We start from the raw sequence: 23,204 nt of genomic DNA, 5'->3' as shown, positions 1-23,204 counted from the left end.
AGGGATATTCAGTGTAATGTACTAAATATTAACCTGCCTTTTAAATTCAGTTTATACCAATCGAAATGGCAACATGCTGACCTGGGAAAGATCAGATTCTTAGTCCTCCTGGGCATTTCCAAAACTCCTTCACCCCTGCAACTTTTACTTCCTTTTGTTTTTTCTTGTTCCTTGCACTTTAGGGTGCTTCCCTGGCCTCTATCTATATATATGGATTCACAGAGTTGTTCTTTCTGCATGCTCAAGGGCAGGCCATTAACTGCATAAAAACGATCCCGAATGAACAGGATGCTGAAAAGCTTCCTGCGTAGCTTAGCAAGTGATTTGTAATGCTTTGGTCTAGGTTTGTACTTCTTCAGGCTGAAGGACTTGTGAAATTTTAATATGTACTATTGCCGGAGCTAGTAAATCATCATGGAAAAATTTGGGGCCCCAAGACTGACTTACATAAGAATTGCAGAAAGTGGTCTGAAAATTCCCTCCATCTGAATCAAACTGTTAGACTGCTCCTGTGTTTACCTGTTGACTAATAGAAATACTTTCCTTCTGAACTTTTATCTTCTCATTCCTTAAGCATTTGTATTCATCTGCATTCTCTTGTTTTATATTTACATTGTAAACTGCCTGGAGGCAGACAGCAACAGAAGGAGGATGATCTGCAATGGTAATTACTTCTGTTATCATGGATATTCAGGAAAAGATCACCTGCAACCCAACTGTGCTTATAAAAGCTGGACTGTGATGCATCAGAGAATGATGATATTGCTGGATTATGTCTGCTGTATAGGATGGTACCAAATAAACGCAATTTGGGGTTTTATTCACTCCCATTCCACTGGTAAGATTAAGAACATACTAAGACGTTGCCTCTACACATTAAAAATTTGATTTCTGGTACGCCCCGAAACAGTGCAAAGCTTTGCATAAATTTGGAACTGACTTCTGGCCAAATGAGGATGAAAAGATATAGAAAATTCCACCATGAAAACAGACAGGAGACTTTTCCTACTGCTCCTGTACTGAAGAAATAAGTAAGGGTTGGAAAACATTTCAATGCAAGAAAGTTTTGAAATATATCAGTCAGTACTGCAATCCTGCTGGATCTAGCTGAATTTTAGCTTTATAAGCTCAATTTTGTAATTTGAGCACAAGACTTCTACGCTAAAAATATCCACCAAGATAATGTGGATGCCAAGGCATGAAACTACAAAGGTTCTATAAAGGAAGCAGTGTTGAAATTTAGATTGATCTATTTGAATTTTGATGAGTAATATGCCAAACCTGTGTTTATGGTACAACAATGGGAGATAATATTGCTTAAAGAGAAATCTCGCACCTTTATTTTATTGGCCTGGGGCCTGGGTCCACAGCCACCTGAAGAATTGCATCTGGCAAGACTAATAAAATGAAACGTGAGATCTCATGGCCAGGGAGTTTAGTCTTTCAACTCCTTCCCTTGCAAAACTGGTTGACTTGGCACCTTGATATTGAGAGAAATCCTATGCTTTTTGGTTCTTACATGTAAATTCCATTCTAATTCAATAAAACAAAATGCACCAGCACTGCTCTTTTTCAATGTCATTCTTAATGTAGACTCAGGAAGAACAGAAAGTGATAGAAGAGATAGCAATGGAGTTACTTAAAAGATTTGTTTCACTTTCCATATAAATTGCAGTCTTTTTTTTTTTCCTGCTCAGTGTCCTACCATTTTGCAGAAAACACTTGTACTCACAAGGAGAAAAAAAGTAAATCTAGCTATGGGGTATTTTCTGTAGAGTGCATGACAGTAAGTGCTTGTGGGTGTGATTTAATGTTTTATAGTGAAATGATGCTTCTGTTAGCAAAAAGTCATCAGCATACTTTTACAGCAGTTCTACTCTCTGTCTTTTGACTTTGCTATTAAAGCTTAGCTAGACTAATCAGGAGCATTATTTGGAAATATTAGGTAATAAAGAACAGTCAGCTATGGTACTCTAATACTGTGCTGCACAAAACTCACCACAGCTGGGCATACTAACTCAGTGGTGCTGATCCCCTCTGTGCCGGCTCTACGAGCTGTATAGCCAGGACAAGACCTGCCAGCTCCAGGCTTTTTGCATGCCACAGGGTTTTTGGCCCTTGTCTCACGCTTCTCTGGGGGGTATTACTTGAAGTCCTGCAACTGGCGTGCTAAGCCGGTCTCTTGTTCCAGGACTCCATCTGCTAGACGCAGCAGTTGAACCTGCTGCATGTATAACCCTTAATACCACGTAATAAAACCAAGAGGAAAGTGAAAAGTCCACATGGTACTTTATACACTAGCTGTATTTGTTTTAGATAAATACGTACCTATGCACACACACAGAGGCATGTGCATGAAAAAATAGGCTATTTGCACTTTCTCTGGAAAGCTTTCAGAGATATTAATCTTTCATATTCTAGTACAGCATAGCTCACAGGCTACACAATATCCTGCAGAAATCCCTTTCTATATCTATAAACTGTCTCATAATGTTCTATTCATAATTTGCTTTGACATTATAATAAAAATGTTAATATTCTCAATACCTCCTTTCCTTGCTTATGTTCCTCAGGAAGATCTGGCAGCCCACAGAAGCCAGATGGTGGCTTTGAACTTCACAACTGAACTGTCTAGCTGCTGCTACAAAAAGGGATGGTTTTGCTCCCTCCTATCTCAACCTGAAGGGCATGCACCTAGCCCTTCTGTTCCACTGGCTCTTATCTAACCCTACAGTGAGCTCAGGGGATGAGCCTATTAATTAGAGATGGCTTAAACTGAGTGAGAAGACCAATGCTTGAACAAGGAAGCAAGACCACTGTGAGGACACCTTGACAGCTAGTGGCTCCCTGAGGAACATAGAGCCACCAGCAGTAACGCAGCCAGCAGGGCTGGGGACCCACCATGTCCCACAGTATATGGTTGAGGTGAGGTGGGCAGACCCAAAGATAGTGGCCAGGCTCAACCAACAGTCCAGATTGTCAGACAAGTTCATGGTGGTGAAACAGGTCTGAGGTGTAGCCAGGATGTCAGTCTGCAGATCAGGACTAGGGCCAGTGATGGCAACCAGGGAGGTCTAATACCAAGCCAGGTCTAATACCAAGCCAGAAAGCAAGGTGAGGACAACACACACACCTACAGCAGAGCTCAGACACAACTGAAGACCCAAGACTGAGCTTGAATGAGTCTCTGTGCCCTCCGGCAGGGAGCATAAGGTGGAGGCTGGAGGTGAGGCTGATTAGAGCCATTAAGGCCCATTAGTGCATGCTGAGCCCTGAGAATTACTCCTTTTGATGGACTACCAAATTTGTTCTCAGCATGACAGACATGCGATTATGCAGTGACCTCACAATCTTGCATTGTCAAGGTGGTAGAAGCAGGCAAAGGACTGAAAATACTTGAAAGCCCCAATACCAGAACTGTTAAAACATTGAAATACTTTGAAAACAAACAAAAAATAGTGTGTGACTGCAGTCCTGGGCCAGACTAGGTGGATACAGCAGTCTGTCCTTCAAAACCTGAATGGCTGTGAAAGGTGGAAAGAGAAAGAAAAGAGCGAGCCCTTGAACAGATTTTTTTGCTTCGTCCACCTTTGGGACCAAATGTCCTTCAAAAGTAGGATGGTGGCCTATGGCTAAACCCAAGAAGCAATGGACACCGCTGACCCGGTCGGCGAGTGTGCTGGAAGGGCTGATGGGGCACGGGCATGCTTGTTTGCTCTGCTACATGGGAGCGTGGCACGGCGATGGCAGCGTACTGGTGGGTGGTGGGTCAGGCTGGTGGGTGCTGACATTGCTGGGAGGCTGGGAAATGCTGCTTGCTTGGCTGGCCTGGCAGTGCCGTGCCACCCTGCCGCAGGTTTTTAAAGGACAAGGAGCATGAGGTGTGGTTTTGGTGCTCCTGCGGAGGTCTGTGGGTGAGAGGGGTGTGAAGGTTTCCCTTGAAGATGGCTGAAGGGAATTGGGTTTTCATGGAGGCTGTGCTGCCCAGGGCTGGTGCTGCAGGGATTTGGTACCTTCCCCTTGGTGTTTCATTCACCAGCCCAACTAGTGCCCGCAAGGCCCGTGAGGAGCTTTGCCTCCTGTGCTTGCTCTTTGCTGACACCTCTTGTGAGGAGAACGTTCAGCCCCTCGGTGGTACAACCTGCAGGAAATCGTCCCGTCGTCATTTTCAGCACCTTCCTCACCCCACACAACCCCTCACCCCGTCTTCTTTCAGGTTTTCAGCATTAAAATACCACTTCAGCCGGCCTCGTTTGCTCGCCGCCCTTGATGAGGCCGGCGGCTGCCGGGGCGGGAGTTGGGTACGAACTCTCCCGCCCGCTCCACTTCGCACCACCTCGCAGGGGCGAGGCCACGAGATCGGGCGTCATCGAAGGCTGGGGTTGTCGCGCCCGCCCTCGCCGCCGCACGCAGGGAGAGGCGGGTCAGCCATCTTGGGCTCGCCGGGCCGTGCCTGCGAGCGGGCGGGGGAAGGAGCGCCCGCCTTGCGGAAGTGCCCTCACTCCCCGCCGCCGAGCCCAGCCGGAGCGCGTCCAGGGCTGCCCGCCGTTCCCAGCACCGCCGCTACCGAGGAGCATGGCAGGGCGGTTACCGGCCTGTGTGGTGGACTGCGGCACGGGGTGAGCGACGGCCGGGGCGGCCGCTGACAGCTCGGTGCTGCCCGGGGCGGGGCCGGGCGGGTTCCGCTGCCGCAGATGGCGGCGGGGGTCGCGCTGCCTGCGGCGGGGCCGGGCAGCCACGCCCGTGCTGCCGCGGTGCCGGTAGCGGGAGTGCCGGGCTGGGGGGGAGCAGCCGGCTGCCTTTCTTTTCTCTCTCCTCGCTCTCTCCGTCGGGCCCTTCGCGGCCGCCCGGCAGGGAGGGGTGTCCCGGCGCGGCCCCGCTCCCCCGCCGTCAGTCCGCGCCTCCGACAGCCGGGTCGCACCGGGGCCGCACCGGTCGCTCCCCCCGCCCGCCCCCTCGCCCCCGCGGAGCCCTCGGGCACACCGGGGCCGCTCAGAGCAACAGCCTCCGGCTCCTCGGCCGGTGCCTGCCGCGGTGCGGGGACTCTGTGCGGCTGCCGGAGCCGGGGGTGGCGGGCGGGGAAAACGCCCCTGTGGCTGCCGGGTGCGGCTGGGGCGGGCTCCTGAAATGCCCTCGCTTAGAGGAGCCACGGGCGCCGTCTGGGGGGCTCTTATGTATTTTTTTCTTTTTAATAAGTGGATAATGTCATTTATTCTGTGTTAGTTCTCTCTGTGGAAGAACCCCTCCCCCTCCAGCGAGCAAGCGCAGAGGAACTTCCTTAGTTTTGTCAAAGCCTCTTCCTGCTTTCGGGCTTTTATACCTTATAAGGCAGTTTTCAGTGTCAAACCTGAACCAAATCCGTTTTAGAAACTCTTCTTTTTATTTAGCAGCTACCAGATGATGAAGAGACTGCGGTGCCAGTGAGACATAGCCTAAAAAGTGGTTCAGGAGAAGGCCCTCGGGATTCAGACTCCCTTTTCCGCCGTGCCATGGCTCCTGGAGGCTTTGGGTTGGGGAGCCAGCCCTTGGAGGTGGCTGTAGGAAGCCAACCTGGAAGGGTTACGTGGTACCGCTCGCAGGAGCGCGCTGAGGAAGTTAACGCTGCTCTGTGACCTGCAGTCCGTGGGGTGGTTTTAAAGATGAAATATTTCATTTCAGGCATTATGCGCTGGGCTTTTACTGGAAAGGAAAGTATTGGTGTATTTTCAAGGCTCTTCCTCTTTGGTTAGCACTGATGGCATGGTGATTTTTTAACTCGTCTTTTTGTTTCGCTTCTCATCTATCTTGCTAAGACAATAAATTTCTTAGTGACTGCAGTATTTGTACAAATATTTACAGTACTCTGAAAAGGCATGTTCTTTTGAAATCCAGGCACTTGTTTTTTTTGAAAGCACACGCTCATCTTCCATTCAAGTGAATCTATTGGGTGTTGAGCATTAATAAATTGGCCTTTAAGAAGAGCAGGCCTATATGCATCTAATGTCTGCGTGTTGTATGAAGAAGTCACACTTGTCATTAGAGCAAGAACTCAGCCCTTGAGTTTTGCAAGGTGAAGAAAGGTTAGCACAGTGGGAATGAGAGCGTGTAGCTGAATGTAATGGAAGTATACGTGAGTTAACATGATGTGTATATGCACTGTTTATCTTTCAGAACAAAAGATCTGTAATGTACTCTGCCACGTGCCACTAGAGGCTTTTTCCTATCCCACATGTTTGTGCAATGCAGGTAGTCCCATTAAAGGTAGTAATTATGTCTTTATAGATTTGCAAAATATAGGTTGTGACCACTGGAGTAGAGAGATTCACTTAGAGCTTTTAGTGCTGCCAAGCAGGAACATGATGCTAGCATATAGCTGCGTAAAAACCGACTTTGTCTTTTTAATGTGAGAGGTATACCAAGGGACCTGAGTATTAAGACAAATGTTCTTGGGGAATATCTGTAAGTACTCCATTAATCAACTTCAGTGCACAGAGCATACTCTGTAATGTTCTTGTATGTGATGTTCACCAAGCCTTGCTTCTGTTTCATTTATTTATTTCCTCCCAGTCTTCAAAGATCTCTCTAAAATACTGTTTTATTGTGCACTTGTATTTTGTTTTTAGCACAGCTCCACCTATTCTGCTCTTCAAGCTTTTTGTTTCTGATGTACTTGGTAGTCAGAGATTGTTCTTCCCTGAACTTCTGCTTCAGGAAACTGTGGGCAAAGATTTTTAGCATTGGAAACGTTACAGAGCATTGGGGTTGTTGGAATTCATTGATTATGACAAATAGACAAAGGTAGAAAGTGGTGAATTTACAAAGGAAAAATTTAATACTTGAGATAAATAAGGAACAGGTGGGTAGCAGTGCAGTGGGATGTGATAGCATAATCATGCTCATAGCTTCTTTTTTTTTTCTTTTTTTTTTTTTAAATCATGCAGCCTTCCTAGCCCATCATGTTTCGTGTGTATAAGTGAGCACACGTCAGCCTTGTGCTCTGCGGATCATTTGAGGTCTCACCAAGGGTACTGTCTTGTCTACCAAAGTGAAAGAAAGCAGACAAGTTAAAGATAGCCTCTGAAAACAGGAAGAGAAAGAGGTTTTGAAAATACAATCAATGCAGAAAGGTTGAAAGGAGCTGCCTTGTTTAGAACAGGCAGGGGCTTTAAAAGTGCACAGATTTTCTAATAAATAGGGGTTTTTTTTAGAAAGAGGGGATGATGATTAATTTACAGTCCCAAGGAGAATCTTCCTTAATCAGCAAAAGGGCAAATATAGTAGAAGTATTAAGGGTGTCTTCCTACGTGTCTTGTGCGTGTAGCCACAGGTTCAGTTTGTTGATCTGAGTGATTTTTTTTTTTTTGTATGTGTTCATTTTTGCCAGCTAAGATTGAGGGGAAGGAGATGGATGAGAAAGGTGGCAAAGTTGTCCGTATCAGCTTCAGCCTCCACAAGTTAGGCAAATTTTAAGAACTCCTTTCAGAGCATAAAGAGACCAAAGCACAGCAGAGGTTGGGGAGATCATGTGGTCCCTGTCATTTGAAGTTTTAACAGGTTAGTAAAAATTTTTAAGGATCATCCAAGTACATGTCATACAGCTGGAGCTGGCAAATGGGTGAAGTCAGTGACATGGCAAGTAGATTATGGGTGCAGCAAAAATTCTTCTAGTGTTACATTTGTTATCTTGAAATTTGCATTCTTTGCTTAAGCAAACCTGATATCTAGAAAATAAGGTAATGGATACCTAGTAAGAGCAGGTAAATACTGTGCATGGGACTTATTTAACACTGGCGTATCTAAGGATTACGTGCATTTTAAAATAAAAATACAAAAAAAGAAAACCTGGAATTATTTCTGTAAAGTACACAAACAACACACCAAAGAAAGAAAAAGGCTCTTGCTGGTGTGTTAATCTTAGTAGGCTCTTTCACTCTGCCTTTTGGGTATTTGAATAGTTCTTGCTGCCTGTTGTACAGGCGAACACGGCACAGCCTGCAAGCCATGATTAAAAGCTCTTCCTAGACCTCTTCAGAATTTAACTTGATTGGGTTGACAAGTAGATTTTAGCTATGTCGTTCTGTGTGAGTGCTTTTTTTTTTTCCTTAGTATAAACTTGTATAACACTGAATTAGCTCATTTGGGATGGCAGATAATTGCAAGTGTTCAAATTAATGGCTCTTTAGCTGAGCTAAAGTAAGTGGCTGTGTAAAACCTACTGCAGTTCCAAAATGAGAACTTAATTTTAACAATGGAAGTGACTTAAAGCAGAGTATTTGTATTTTCTGTACCTAAACTTTCCCTTTTCTATAGATGTATCTGCAGTATATGTAGCTGTCAGGTGGATCCATTACCAATGAATACTTGAGTGTCATAGCTGACCAGCTTCTCTAATATACCCCAGTCTTTTGTCCGTAGGGTCAATATGTTGTTTAGCCTTCTCTAGATTAAATTGGTTATGTGTTTATGTGAAAAAAAAAATTAATTCTGTTATCTCACATCTTGCTTTCTTATCTGTCCTCATATGCCAAGTTAGGCCCCTTTTTCACTTCCCTTACAAAGGTTACAAAAATGAGTGTGTTTGGGGTTTTCTCTTCCTTCTTTCTTGAACACTAGTGGAGAATGAAAGGTTTCAGAATTGACTGGAGAAAGCCCTGCTGTTTGTGCTAGGAGCATGAGAGTCCCTCAAAACCTTGCCGCAGTCTCACCTCTGAGCTGAGAGCCTGGAAAATTGAGGCTGCTCGGAATTTCCAAGCTTTCTTGACACGAAGTTGTGAACTGTTCTTTGGAATGAGTCACATCTCCAAGAGCTTCTTGGCTGTTCAGTTTCTCTAACCAGTTTTGCTGTAAATGAAGAAAGGATAAACTTGGGCATGTGAAACCTCGGAGAAGCCAAAATCCTGGCCAGTGCTCGGGTGGTGTGCACTGTGGAGCGAGCTTTGCATTGGGGGAGTTTCTCTACAAATCCTACTTCTCTAGTTAATCTTCATGCAATGCCTGTATAGCTTTATGCTCTGAAGTAGAGTGAGGTATTTATGGGTTGAGTGTCCTCTGATGTGAGAAGTTGACAGGATTGTGGTGTTCTGTTTCTCTTCGGGGTTTTGACCGGGTAGTGTAAATGAGTGCAAGATCCATGAAAAGCTAATAATCTTCAATAGAAAGCAAAGATATGTGAGATGAGAAATCCATTGCTATAAAACAAGGTAAGGGGAAGTAACAGCCTGTATTTTGTTTGCTCTGCAACTTTTTTAGTTTCTTATGCTGGACCTTGAAATGATTTTTCTTTCCTAACTCATGTTTAGAACATTATTTCCACAAATTTTCAAATCATAACTTCTATTTAGTATAAATATTTCCGCACTGTGATGTTCTTGCAGTTAAATATTTAACTTGGATATCTTGTCACAGCCTTTCATGGGTTCCAGTCTTCATGAAAACGTTCTCTTTTGGGATGAATTTTCTCTGTGTTGTGTCATCCCAGAAGTAACTTTTCAGTATGGAAAGCCTGAACAAAATAATTCCTTAATGGAATACGGAAAAAATACTCCTCCAGGATTCTGAGTATCTTTTTCTTGCCAGTAGCTGAAGTGGTTAGGAGGGAGGGGGGAATGCTTAACATGTTAAAAGGGGCTGTGCTAGATTGAGAATTGTGGTTTAATTTTTTTTTAATAATTGCAAATAAATTCTGAAGATCCATGATGACCTGTGATATCTCTTAAATGAGTCTGATATATCACAGTCCATGTTCTAACACTAAATGCACAGAGCACACAACATAGTTAGGAATAGAAATATTCCTGTACACACACATACATATATATATACATTGAATTCCATTATAGGAATTGGTTTATATCTTATTTGAATGTGTGTCAGAAGCCATCCGAGATGCACAGCACCTTCCAGTCCTTCTGTTTCTGCTTTTTCTTTTCCCTTGCATCCCACTTAAGCTTGATACATATACATTTAAAAAAAAAAAGGGGGGGGGTGTGGGGGGACAGCATTTCTGAACACCTGTGGGCTGAATCTGTAAAGTTAATGATAAATGAGCCACCTTCTCTGTACGGCAGAGCTCCTACTCGTGCGTATATGGGAAGCTTGTGCAGTGATTGAGACCAGAGGATGTCTCTGCTAGCAAGGAAAGCTTTGAGGGAGGGTACGGTTGTGGGGGGGCCAGGGCAGGTTCCCGTCTTGTTTCTTGGTCGTTGTTTATTACCTGGCTTGAACATTCTGCCCAGAAAGTAAGTTGATTGCATGAGTGTGATGTGTATTTGCTCACCTAAATTAGTTAAAAATACAGCTTCTAGGAGTTCAGAAGTACTGTGCTAGTTGCTGAGTAGTCATCAAACCTCTGCATTATTTTATAGGCACATATAAGAAACTTTGCAGTTGGTTTTCTAGTTCATGCAATTTAAAAGTTTCAACATAATGTTTCAACATTTAGTTTCATCATTGCAGGCTGTCTTTGGGAAATGCCAAAAGGCTTTGACAGTTTCAAACAAATGGGTTTTTTACTTTAATTTTGGACAAACATTCTTCATTTAAAGACTTTAAGGAGAAAAAATTACATTTGAAGATAAAATAACTAAAATAATGTTCTTGTTTGTCCCCAATGAAATTAGTGAGTTCTTCTCTGCTCTGCTTAGGAAAAGGAATCTTTGTTGCTTTAGTTTTTAATTTTTGTCTTTTTTTTTAGTCAATGAACTAAAATATATTTGTGTGTCAATCTAACAAAAATCATCCTTGGGTAGATGCTTAAAAATACCATTTTGATTGCAAACTAGTTAGTGTCCATAGCAGATTATTAACCATCAAAATGAAGCATCTGCCCTTTCCAAGTACTGGTGCTGATATATTGCTTTTTTTTAAATCAGTTGTCAAAAAGGATTCTATCCAAAAATTGAAAGTCATCACTTCATCCACTGACTTAATGTAGGATATAACATAATTACATTTTTTTCTTTTTGTTCTGATTATGAGTTTGCAGTTTTAAGACTAGACATCAAAAAACTCTAGATAAATTTAGATTATTTTTTTCCCTGGGTTTTCTTTTTCTCTTTATTCTCTTGTGGTTATTGCAAGTGTTTGCAGCTGTGTACAGGATGTGTTTTGGCATGCTCAGTCTGTAGAAAGCAAGATGCAGACAGGAGGTTGTCTGTTGATACTGTGATTGTACCCTGCTATCAATGAATGCATTCAAATTTTAATTCTTTAGTTGATGCAGTATCTCTTACCTATTTTTTCAGTATTAGCATTTTATTTGTCATGTCTTGCCTTAGATTTATTGTGCTGTTTATGATCTGCAAGAGCTTGCACAATATGACAACTTGCATATTTGCCGTCAGGCTTCAGAATCTCTGTGATCTTACTAAATGTGACCTGCTTTTTATATTAAACAAAATTCAGCTTATTGGGACATTTTTTTTTCCTATGAGACAACTGTTTCTAATTGGAAGCTGTCTTTTATTAGAAGCACGGTGTAACATCATAAATATGTGAACTAGTGTTTTAATGCAAGCCTATTCTTGATGGAAAATATTTGGTTACCTACTGAAATGCTGAAGAGGTAACCAGTCTGCTGGGCAGACTGGAAGTGTGCTGAGATGATCTCCTGCAGGGCTTGCTCTCTGCTTCTTCTCTCCTCTCCATGCTCTGTCTATTTGGTTTCATCTTACCCTCTGCTCAGATTGGCATGATCAGGGCGATAGCGTAGTAGCTGTTTGGTTCAAAGCTGGAGCTCTCAAGTGCTGAAATCATGCAAATAGCAAGCACAAATGCTCAACTTCTTTTTAATGGGGAATAACTTTTCAGTTTTAGCCACTTTATTGCATGTGTGTGGAAAAACTTCCAAGTTAAGTCAGGTTTATATGGGCTATGGCTCTTTCTGAATCATATGACTCAGATTTTGCCTATTTCATTTTTCAAGTGCAAGATTTTGTTTACTTGGAAATAATGTATTTGTTGATTCAATTGATTTATCCTTGTTTTATCTATTTAAAAGTACGTGTAGTTAATCTAGTATCTTTTTTTTTTCTTCCTGGTAAATGTCTGTGCAATGTTCAGCTTATTTTGGACGAATGATGTAGAAAGTTGCCAAATTAATCTCCCCCTCATAAGAAGTAATTTATACTATTAAGTAATTAGTCACACAGACTTCCAGACCTTTGGGGCATTCTTTCCTTGTTATTTGGAAATATCACATGGAGTAGTCAAGCTGTGGAAAATGCTCAGAAGACTTGCATAAAAATGAAATATAAATTTATTAAATCTAGCAGTATAGGTTAGTATTGTGTGGGTGTGGTGTAACACAGAGGCACTGTTAAGACACTTGTTAAAATGAATTAGCCCAGAAGTCTCAAAGGAAGCAGTAAGTAAAAAGAGATCATTCTGCTTTTGCCAACACAAACTACTTTCATTATACAAAAATAATGTCCAAAGCCGTTTGCTCTTCTTACTTTGAGGAAAATGTAGTCAAAGGAAAGCGAACTTGATTTTTTGTGTTAAAGTATATGTTGGTATTCAAATATTGAAGTGGATTATACAAATAAAATTGACTAGGATTACAAATTTAGATGGTAATATCAGAATGCTGGAATTGGATTTTGTTAGTCTTAAACACTTAAATAGGGGCTGCTTTTTAAGCACGCTTTTCGTGACTTAATCATAAGCTAGAATCTTTTGGTAATAAAGGCATTGTATCTTCCTGTTTACTTTTAGGAGAAGAGAACTTTTCCAGAGTCAAGCTATCAGTGCTGTTTGGTTGGTTGTTTTTTTTTTTTTTTAAAGTTTTGATGCAAGTAAATGTGGAGCAAATTTGAAAGTAGATTCTCTTCTACTCCATCCAAATGTTTGGTAAAATTAGAAACTGCACAATGCAACTTCCTCTGTTCTCCAGACTGGTGTAAAAACTTGTCACCTGGAGACTCTTAGTAGAATGCATGTGAATTTATTTGGAATGCTATGAAGCACAGGCTGCTTTTGCCTCTGAGTTCCTCTTAGTCATGCACCTGGAGTTTTGGGCTGGTTATTTGTGGCCATGACTTTGCGGTTTTTCGCTACCTATTTTAGCTAGATTTTACTACCAAGCATTACAGTCATGTCTGTGCTTTGAGTTGTAGGTGTAGCTGCTGATAAAAAAACCAGCACTGCATAAATGTTCTAGACAATATAGATACTTTTAAAGATAAGGGTTTTTTCCTATTTAGGAAAGAAATGTTTAAGGCATTTCTCTTTCAAGCTGCGTTTGAGCTCACTTTTTAAATTGCATACCACTTCAATTTGCTTATGGTTTCTTTTATTATGGCAGTCACAGTATGTGGTGAAGAAGTATTTGTTGTCAAGGTGAAAGTACTTGTTTGAGTGGACCACTGCTTTTTGGGGGGGAATATTGTAAGAAAATAGTTTCAGATAGACAATAATGCAGTTAATTCCAAGGCCAATGTAGCAGACTGATGGACTTGTAGCATCTCTGGCGTGTAGGGTCTCATATGTCTTTTAAATATCCCCTTTTACTATTCTTTCATGTGTCTCGCCTACAGCTTAACAAGATTCTTCATCTGAGAGCACTTCTAATCTTGTGTGCTTTTCCCACTTATAGAGCTAATTTTTTGGCTTTCACTATTGATTACTTAAAACATTTTTGATCAACAAGTGTTTTAAAACTCTACAGAAGGAGTTGCTATTTAAAAATGCAACCTAGTGAGGTGTAAAAGTTAATATATATTTTAGCTAAAGATACAAAAATATGAAAGGCATGACTCATTTCAAAGTCTTCTGCTATCTTGTGTTTTATCAAGGACGTTTGAAAAGAGATAGTAAACTAATTTATTAATACAAGTCCCATTTTCCTAATATAATCAGTTCCTTCAGGGACTTCTGATCTGCTACTGCTTAACCAATTTGCACCTGATGCTAGAGCTGGGACCTTCTTTAAAGGGACAGGATGGCTTTCCTCTTTCACCATCATTTTCTCATTATTTGTCTTTCCAGGGATTTGAAAAGTAAATACTCCGTAGGCTTTTCAGTCTCATCTGGTGTACAAGAAGGATGATAGAAGAAAAGCAACAAATGAAAACATAAAGGCTTGTTCAGGCTTTTCAATCACATGAGGCTGTATGTATGAAGACCAGGGGCTCATCCATGTTTGAGAAGTTTTCCACAGCAGTCTTGTTATCAAAAGACATCAGACAGTAAAAACACTGTATCTATCCTAAATTCTGTCTATGTAGAATTTATCTGTTTAAAATAGGATATTAAGCCCTTTTTGATGCAGACTTTGATGGACAGACCATCTATCTGTAAGGAGCTGGGGACTGAAGAGCACAATCCCTTTCCCTTCTCTTTAAAAACGTGGAGTCTTTGCCATGTGACTTATTTCATGCTCTTTTGAATATATTACTCTGTGTGTGTGTCCTTAGAGTCTCCCCACTTTCTGAGCTTTTCTGTAGTACCTTCTACAACCTCTGCTCACTTAATTACAGTTTTCCTAGAGTTAAGGTAACTTAGCTAGCAGTGAGTTTTGCTGTTGTATGCACACCTGCAACAAAGAATTTACATGCTTCAGCAAACTTAAGTTGCATCTGCACTATTGTGCATGTCGTCACACAGGGGTCTGCTGTGAAACTATGAAATTGTGAAATTGTAAAATAACCTTTCTTGGCTTTGTGTCTTATCTTGAGCCATTCATAATAATGTTATTTACTTAATGGTCATTTAAATAGATAAGTAATATTTGAAATTTCATAAATTGAAATAATGTGGTGGGTTGACCCCGGCTAGAGGCCAGGTGCCCCCCCCCAAAGCTGCTCTGTGACTTTCCTCCTCAGCTGGACAGAGAAGAGCAAATATAATGAAAGGCTCCTGGGTCAAGATAAGGACAGGGAGAAGTCACACACCCATTACTGTCTCGGGCAAAACAGACTCAACTCAGGAAAATTAGTTTAATTTCTTACCTATGAAATCAGAGTTGAATAATGAGAAAATAAATCTTAAAAAACCACCTTTTCCCTACCCACCCCTCCCTTCTTCCTGGGCTTAACTTTACTCCTGATTTCTCTCCCTCCTCCCCACCAGCGGCACAGGAGGACAGGGAATGGGGGTTGTGGTCAGTTCATCACACGTTGTCTCTGCTGCTCCTTCCTCTTCAGAGGCAGGACTCCTTACACACTTCCCCTGCTCCAGCATGGGGTCCCTCCCACAGGAGACTGTCCTCCACGAACTTCTCCAGCTTGAGTCCTTCCCACAGACTGCAGTTCTTCATTAACTGCTCCAGTGTGGGTCCCTTCCACAGGGTGCAGACCTTCAGGACCAGACTGCTCCAGTGTGTGTCCCCCACAGGGTCACAAGTCCTGCCAGCAAACCTGCTCCAGCCTGGGCTCCTCTCTCCACAGGGCAACAAGTGCTGCCAGGAGCCTGCTCCAGTGCAGCTGGAGGCTTCACAGCCTCCTTCAGATGTCTCCACCTGCTCTGGTGTGGGGTCCTCCATGGGCTACAGGGGGAATCTCTACTCCCCATCATCCTTCCTCCATGAGCTGGAGGGGGACAGCCTGCCTCACCATGGTCTTCTCCATGGGTTGCAGGGGAATATCTGCTCTGGTGCCTGGAGCACCGTCTCCTCCTCCTTCTGCACTGACCTTGGGGTCTCGGTCTGCAGAGTTGTTTCTCTCTCATATTGCTCTCTCTGGCTGCTCTCTCTTTTTTTTTTTTTTTTTTCTTGCTTCTTAACTCTGCTATCCCACAGGTGCTACCGCCGTTGCCGGTCAGCTCAGCCTTGGCCAGTGGCAGGTCTATCTTGGAGCTGGCTGGCATTGGCTCTGTTGGACATGGGGGAAGCTTCTGGCATCTTCTCACAGAAGCCACCCTTGTAGCTCCCCTGCTACTAAAAACTTGCCACACAAACCCAATACAAATACTAAAGTACTCTTCTGTGCAATCATTTTAACTTTACAGAGAAGGTTTGTTATGCAGCAGATTGTCAAGCTATGATGTAGGAGATCTTCGTAAAAGAAGTTTATTTTAGCAAGCAGATTAATGTACAAATATTATAATGGTCCTTGCTGGTGTTCAAATAGTATATATGGAGAATTTACTGCTGTGCTGTCTTGAGAGAAGTGACATTATGAAATTGGATTTAAATGGCAAGATGGCTTGCAGACCATGCTAATAAAGGCAATTTATGTGCAAAGGCAACAGAATTCCTAAGATTCTTCACTGTTCTTTGTTTTACATAATTGAGGCCTCTACCTGGTTTTGGAGTTTCTCTTTGTTCTTTGTTGATCCAAAGAAATGGCCCCATGCAGTCTTTTTCTCAGTGAAATTCTTTGAGTTAGACCCAAGAAGGAGTTTCAGAAAGCTGTGGAATAAGATCCAGGTTGGTGCATTTGGCTGCTCAGCACAGGATTTGAAGGCGATAGTATTTAAGTGGGAATGGTCTAAGCAGGACAAGAGAAATGCAAGGGTGCATTTAGAATTTTCAGGTCCTGGGTATTTGATTTCAAACTGTAGGAAAATAGTTTAATCAAATAATGATTCCTAGGCTTGAAACTCTTGGGCTCTGTTATCAGTATTGCATTCGGAAATTAGCAGGGATTAATTCTTTTAAACCACTCATCTGTATTGTTTCTTTTAAATAGCCAGTATGCTGTGGTGTGCAGCTGTTAACGCGTGGTGATAATTTTTGACTCCCATTGGCACAATATCACTTGGAAAACTCAAAATTCCTTCCAGGAAGCCATATGTAGCATGTCTGTAAGGTATCCGTATCTGTGCCTGTATGGTCATGGAATGAAATAATTAATCAGTATTTGGAGTAGGGACCAGCACTCTAATCGTACCTCTTCTAAGATGTGTGTTCTGGTTACTGGGTATTCATCTTGCTTTCTGTCTTTGGCCCTCATTTCTTGGAGTCTTTTCCACCTGGTTTCAGGAAAGAAATGCAAAGTAGTCTTGCCTCAGGAGAGTTTGTAAGTGAATGGCAATAGGCTCTTATGGGGAAAGGGCGATTGGCTCTAAACCTGTTTGGATGGTAGAGGATATGGAGAACAGATCTCCTGCAGCCTGAGCAAGTGTTGCACCTTGCAAAAAGGCAGTATCAGTTTACTAATAAGAATAAATTCAGTGTAACTTTGTAAAACCTAATCCTGTCAGTGAATGTTAGACTTGCTTGGAGCTTGAGCCCTTGGACGGGTTCTGCATAGGAACCTTTCCAGAGGTGTGTTTAGTTAGAGAAACCTTGCTGGGCTCGGTGCACGGGCTGAGGTATTCACCATAGCAGAATTTTAGGACTCTCACAAGCTAACGTGTGTGCTGTACAAGTTACTGTACTTGGGAAGCCCACTGCATCTGCAAGGTAAAGTACAAGGCAATGGATGTGTTGCATTTTGGGTGAGAGCTTGCACAGAAGGATTGCTGTGGCTCAGATGGTGGACAGTAGTTCAGAACCATCATGAAGAGACAGAGCAATTTGATGAACAAAACCAACAAAAAAAAGCCCTCTGAAAAAAAAATCCTTCTCTGTATATTTGTTTTTCTAGCTTTATGCACCTTGAAGGTAAATCAGAAAAATACTGTTTTGATTTCAGCTTAGTCCTTTCTTTCCAGAGTTTCAGGTTTGTTACTCCCACTTCTGTTACTCCTCCCTCCCCACAGAAAAATGATTTTTTTGTTTGTTTTTAAAGTTGCATTGCATCTTTCCAGTGAGGCCAGGGTTGGAGGTACATCTTATTTGTGTTTATGTGTGCATTTAAAAATAAAAGTGTCCTGTGCATGAAATGACTTTTAGTCCAGGTCATTAGGGGTGGCTGTAACCCAGATTTGCTCTACAGAAGTTGAAGATCGGGTGACATTTGTGCCTTTCTCTGCTTGTGCTTGGCTAACTTGTGTCTTTGCATGGAGCTGTCAGCAAAATGACAAGGATACAACTCGCATTGGGCCACTCCATTTCTGTTGTACTTCTCAGAGCAGCTAAACAAATGCATTCCCACAAAGCAGTTGTTCCCCTATTCCTCATCCTTTTGTTAAAATTGCAGTTCTGCTAGAACTAGGGTGTGTAACTTGGGAGAATATATACAGAATTACATGTGCTGTGAACAGGAAAGAAGTGGAGCAAAGGCACGTGGTCATGGTTTGCAGACCATGTTCTGCTAATGACCTTCTCATTAGAAGTTCTTACCCTAAGTGCTGTTTCCTTTTGGCTTTAAAATTGTCTGTGTGACTAATACGTGAGTAACCTTCAAGTGACATTGCTTTCATGTCATAGCCTCAGAAACAGCTATTCTAGGTGAGAGAGCACATATAAAAAATCCCATTAGTGCAGTTGAGAATGTTGCAGAGAGCCTTTTGGCAATCTTTCAGGCAGATCAGTACAGAGCTACTTTGCAATTTCAGGGTGTGTTTGAGGTGGTTGTGACTAGAGATATTTCTCCACTGATAGATGAGATGCGGATTAGTCGAGTTAACTTGAAGGAACCTTGGTTAGTTGCTGCTCTTGTGGTACGAATGTCCTCTACAAAAGAAATCATATTTTGTTTGTCACATCTGCATAGGCCAGAGGATGGTGTGTGAGACCCTGCTGCCTTTTGGAGAAGATGTTGCAGGGAAGTCTCTGGGGAATATCAGCACTGTATGTATATTATAGATAGTATGGGGTGTGTGTATGTATATGGTTCTCAATACATATGTGCGTGTAGGTATATAGAGACTTTGTAGATTGCTTTTGGATAATTTGTAGCTTATCTTCTGAAGTACATCTGAAGGTCATGATTATCCAACAAATTTTTTTGCCGTGTTTTTTTTTTTTTTAATTTTTTTTTTCTCCTTTTCTACTTAAATAAGCTAATAGGCCTACAGAAACACTTCAGCTGGCTGAGTGTGGAGAAATAAAGGAAAACACCTGAATGATCAAGATTGAATTCAGGTTTTCACCTTTGGGATTTTGTAAATCAGTTCCGTATTTCAGATTTTAATAGAAATCTGCTTATACTTTTATGCTTATCTGTACAGTGCCTTGGTCTCTGTCCTGAGCACCCCAAATGTCTTGTTAAATGGGATGTGCCTGCCTGTCTCCATGGAAGTCCCTCCCACCGCTCTTGAGTGCTGTGCAGCAAGCAAGACAAGCTGTGATTTACTGGAAGACTGTGATCCAGTATTGATACTGCCTTATGGTATCTTTAATATCAGGATTTTTTTCTGTAGTGGCAGTGATTGCTGCTCTGAAGATGACAGGGTGTGCCTCATTCCCCTGTGAATCATACATTAGTCAGACACACTTTGCCCCGTATGAACTGCTTGTGGAAAATGCATACATGTGAGATCTAGCTTACCCATGGTATCCTTTTTTTCATGTCATTTAAATATTGTATTTCAAGTGCCAGTGGTAGAACAGATTTTATCAGTCTGAATAAAACCTCATCTTTGCAAAAGTTAGTTTAAAAAAACCCCAAAGTTACTAGATTGTGCATTTGGAGAACTGATTTCTATCGACTTTTTATTAATTTTTTAACTTAACTTTTTTTTGTCTCACCTATCACATTTTTTAAACTCCATTTTAACTCAAGAGTATCTATATCTATGTTTAGTTATGAAAATCAAGCTCACTTTATTATGTGTGTTACCGTAGTCCCTGCAGCCCCAGAGCTCCCCAGTACCAGCCACAGTACGAATACCGCAGAAGGCCGTTGCCTGGTGAGCGTGGAGGCGCAGGAGGTCGCAGCGTGTCCCTTCCCTGACCGACGGGCATTCCTCATGCGGAAGGGAGAGCGTGACAAGGAACGCTTGGCACACTAGAGATGTGAGGCATTGTATTGGAGACTACATTGGAGACGTGCTGATATAATGCTTTAATATTCAGAGACCAGAAGCCGTGTGGTTTTTTCCCTCCTCCCCCCTTTTATTGAAGCTTAAAAATGTGAAATTTTTTTTTTTCATGAGTCAGGAAACTTCTTGCTGAGTAGGCTATAGTATTTTTAGATATGCTGATTTTATGTCTGAATACAGTCTTTTTATGTAAAATGCATCTTTCATTGGACTGTTTTTCTTTGAGTCTGCTGGCGCTGTGTGTGTGTGCTGGGCAGTCTCCCACACCACAAGCAGCAGAGCAGCCTGTTACCTGCAACAGTTCGGCTTTTTCTTTGAAACACTAAGTTTAATAATAAAACGGTTTTAACTTTTTTGCTTGTTAAGGCACTCCTGATCTAATTGTAGGTTTATGTAGCCTTCAGGATCCAAAGTTCCTGTGTAGATTTAGCTTTAAAACCTACGTGCCACAGTTCCTGACTTGCAGGGGAAGGTAGAGGGAGTGAGTCAGTATTTGATGGTTGTCTTAGAGGCACTAAAAGCCTCTTAAACCAATGTACATATAGTGAACAGTTTTATTCTGCATGACAGGCTATAGAAGCATCAGATTGTGGAATTCTTGAGATTTCTTTTAGGAACTAGATATTTAAAAAGATGATTTAAAAAAAAAAAGTGCTTGCTTATAACTTGAGTCTGCAAAATCTCAATGGCATGTCCTGAGTTCAGGCGCATACAGTGCATAATGCTGATCTCTTCATGAGGTGTACATTTCTTTCAGGTGTTTAGTTTTTTCCATTATATATCTTATTTTGCAAGTGAGTTTTCTTTTTCAGTAAATATTATTGTAGATCAATATGAAGTTAAAAATTTTTTTTTTTTTTTTGCAAGGTTACTTCCAACTCTTACAGTGTGTTAGAGATGGGCTTTATAGCTTTAAAAATACTTCTGTTGCAAAGTGCTTTCGGTGTTAGATGAGGTCCCGTGCTAACTACTTTGTTATTTGGAGACAATATACTTTCCTTTTGAGGATACCGTTTTTCCTGGCCTAGCGCTAATGTGCACGATTTATGTCAGCGATAGAAATTGCATAGGCGTTAGCGGACATGTGAGCAAACTGTGAACCACTGCATCAGTAGCATCACAGCAAAACCTATTGCAGCAGCACTCCTAGCCTTAAAACCCACCTCTTACTGTATTTGTTGCCAGGCATTTTGCTGAGTTATTGACATAGATTTATGACTTGTTAAAGTTAGTACTGCTTTATACAGCTTAAGATCTTCCAGGTTTATATCCAAGTGCTGAAAATGGTAGAGGTGCTACTACAGTGTTTCATGCTTTTGCTGATGGTGGTAATTTAGTTAGTACAGCTGTCTGACTGTATAAAGAAAATGAGAACTTTGTCACGTCTGTTTGTTAAAAACTTGTGCGTAGGCTGTAACTCTTGAATGTAGTGTGCATTTTGGTCTGCCTGTTCTAGAATTTGCCTATGCTGTTGTTAACTCTTTTGTAACAACATTTGTAGCAGCAGTTTTGGTACTGTGAGTTTTGTACTTATTTTTCGTTAATAGGTTGGTAATTTCTTATTTTTTCTTACATCATGACAATGAAAGTGATGTATATATCCGTAGCTCATTCTGGAGATTGGGTGGGTGAAGGTGTGCAGTTCTCTTCCTCTTGCTTTCCTTAGCCTTATTAAACACATTTTCAAGACTGTTTTCCATTTGTTTAATGGAATTTCTTTTGCTACCGCTGTCGTTATCAGCTGTTAATGCATGCCACCTACGCTAGTACATCTTGGGAAATGCTTATGAACTCATGGTGGCCAGTCCTGCCACATGCCCAGCTGGCAGTCCATGGGCAAGGGAATTTTTCCCCTATAGTTAGCAGTTACAAAAACACTTTTGCCATTAACACTTATTATATGAAAATATTTCGAAGGAAATGCTAACCACTGACCAGGGAAGAACCACTCTGGCTCTATATTATACTCCTAAGCATTGATAAATTGAATTATATATTGTGTGTTCTGTAGTAAAATTTTACTAGAGTAAAAGTTAGTAACGATGCTTGATTTGTTGTAGGGAGCATTGTTTTACCTTTTAAAAAAGGTTCTTCGGGGGTTTTTGTTTGTTTGTTTTTAAAGGAAATTCAGTGGGTCTCTTTGATATGAGAGCTATGTTCATTAAAAAGGGAGGTATCTTTGGTATTTGTGATATTAAATATTATAACCTAATCTTTTTTTTGCCTCAATAGGTATACAAAGCTTGGATATGCTGGTAATACTGAACCCCAGTTCATTATTCCTTCATGTAAGTATTTGTTGTGTACGAATGCTGAAGTTACACTTAGAGTTTCTATAACATGCTATGTAAAAAAAGCAGTTAAAAATGAGTGACTTGAAAAGATCTCTGAGTGATGACACAGAGCGATAGCACAGCTCTGTTCTGTTTTGCTATGGATGCTCAGTTTAGAAAGATACATTCATTAACATAGTATACTAATATTTGAAGTGATGTTAATTTGTTGGAAATTGAAATCATATTAAAATACAGTAGCATGGCTATATTTACTTTTTAGAAGGTTCTTCCCCTATTAGTGATTTATCAGGTAAAACTTTAGTTGATTATAATTACAAAAAAAAAAAATTGGATGTTTTAATATCTTTAGGGTTTAAAATGTTATACTCCCCAGGTATTTTTCAGTATTACAGCTGCATTACTTTACTATGTTTTGCAAATAGAATAAGAAAACATTTCCATTTTTTTTCCTTATGTAAAATTGCTTATTTATTTGCTCTGTGTTTTCTGAACTGTTTCTCCCACTTGAAGTGATACAGCTGTGCTCTAGAGAGTGGAACTCAATCAGTTTTCTTTAGAAATGCTTCACCTTTTGACCTCCTACACCACTTGGCATTTTGTCATTGTTCATCTGTGCCGAAGTAATTATGTATTACATCCTGGTAAAAAGGAATAATTAGTATACCCAGTTTTCCTTGTAAGTACAACAGGAAAAGAGTTAGAACTAATATTACTTAAGCATAGTTGCTGTAAAATAGAACTTAGTAGTTCAGGTTTTATGTTAATTTTTCTAGAAAACATGCTTCAAAAAGCAATTTTCATGGAAAGCCAAGGTTAATTCACTTAATGCATTCTCCTGTTTTCATAGAAGTCAGAGAATCCTTTCAATCTCTTCTGTATCGGCTTCTAATATGTTGTTCTTAATTTGTTTGGTTTTCTCAATGAATTTCATTTGTTTTATCTCAGTGGCATATAAAATATACTCTACAATTTTGTTTTTCACACAAAAACTAGTTTTAACATTAGATTTAAGAAGTTACTGAACCATTGGAAAAAAACTTACATTGCTCTTTAAACTTCATAGCAGTCTTTAAATAAGATAACTATTTGCCCATTTTTAATTTAATTTCAGATAAACAG

General features: G+C 41.1%; 1 protein-coding gene across 1 annotated transcript in view; it reads left to right on the top strand.

Moving 5' to 3' along the window:
- The first annotated feature begins 4,347 nt into the window (after nucleotides 1-4,347).
- Nucleotides 4,348-23,204, top strand: part of ACTR3 (actin related protein 3) — a 33,059-nt gene continuing 14,202 nt past the window's right edge. Inside the window, exons 1-2 of the mRNA XM_075757160.1 lie at nucleotides 4,348-4,619; nucleotides 22,021-22,076. Of these exons, the coding sequence (XP_075613275.1) occupies nucleotides 4,576-4,619; nucleotides 22,021-22,076 (100 nt within the window). The 5' untranslated portion in view covers nucleotides 4,348-4,575. The remainder of the gene's footprint in view (nucleotides 4,620-22,020; nucleotides 22,077-23,204) is intronic.

Source organism: Balearica regulorum, chromosome 6, assembly GCF_011004875.1.
Source record: "Balearica regulorum gibbericeps isolate bBalReg1 chromosome 6, bBalReg1.pri, whole genome shotgun sequence".
Lineage (NCBI taxonomy): Eukaryota > Metazoa > Chordata > Aves > Gruiformes > Gruidae > Balearica > Balearica regulorum.
Note: the sequence above shows the minus strand (reverse complement) of the source record. Positions and strands in the feature narration are given on the sequence as shown.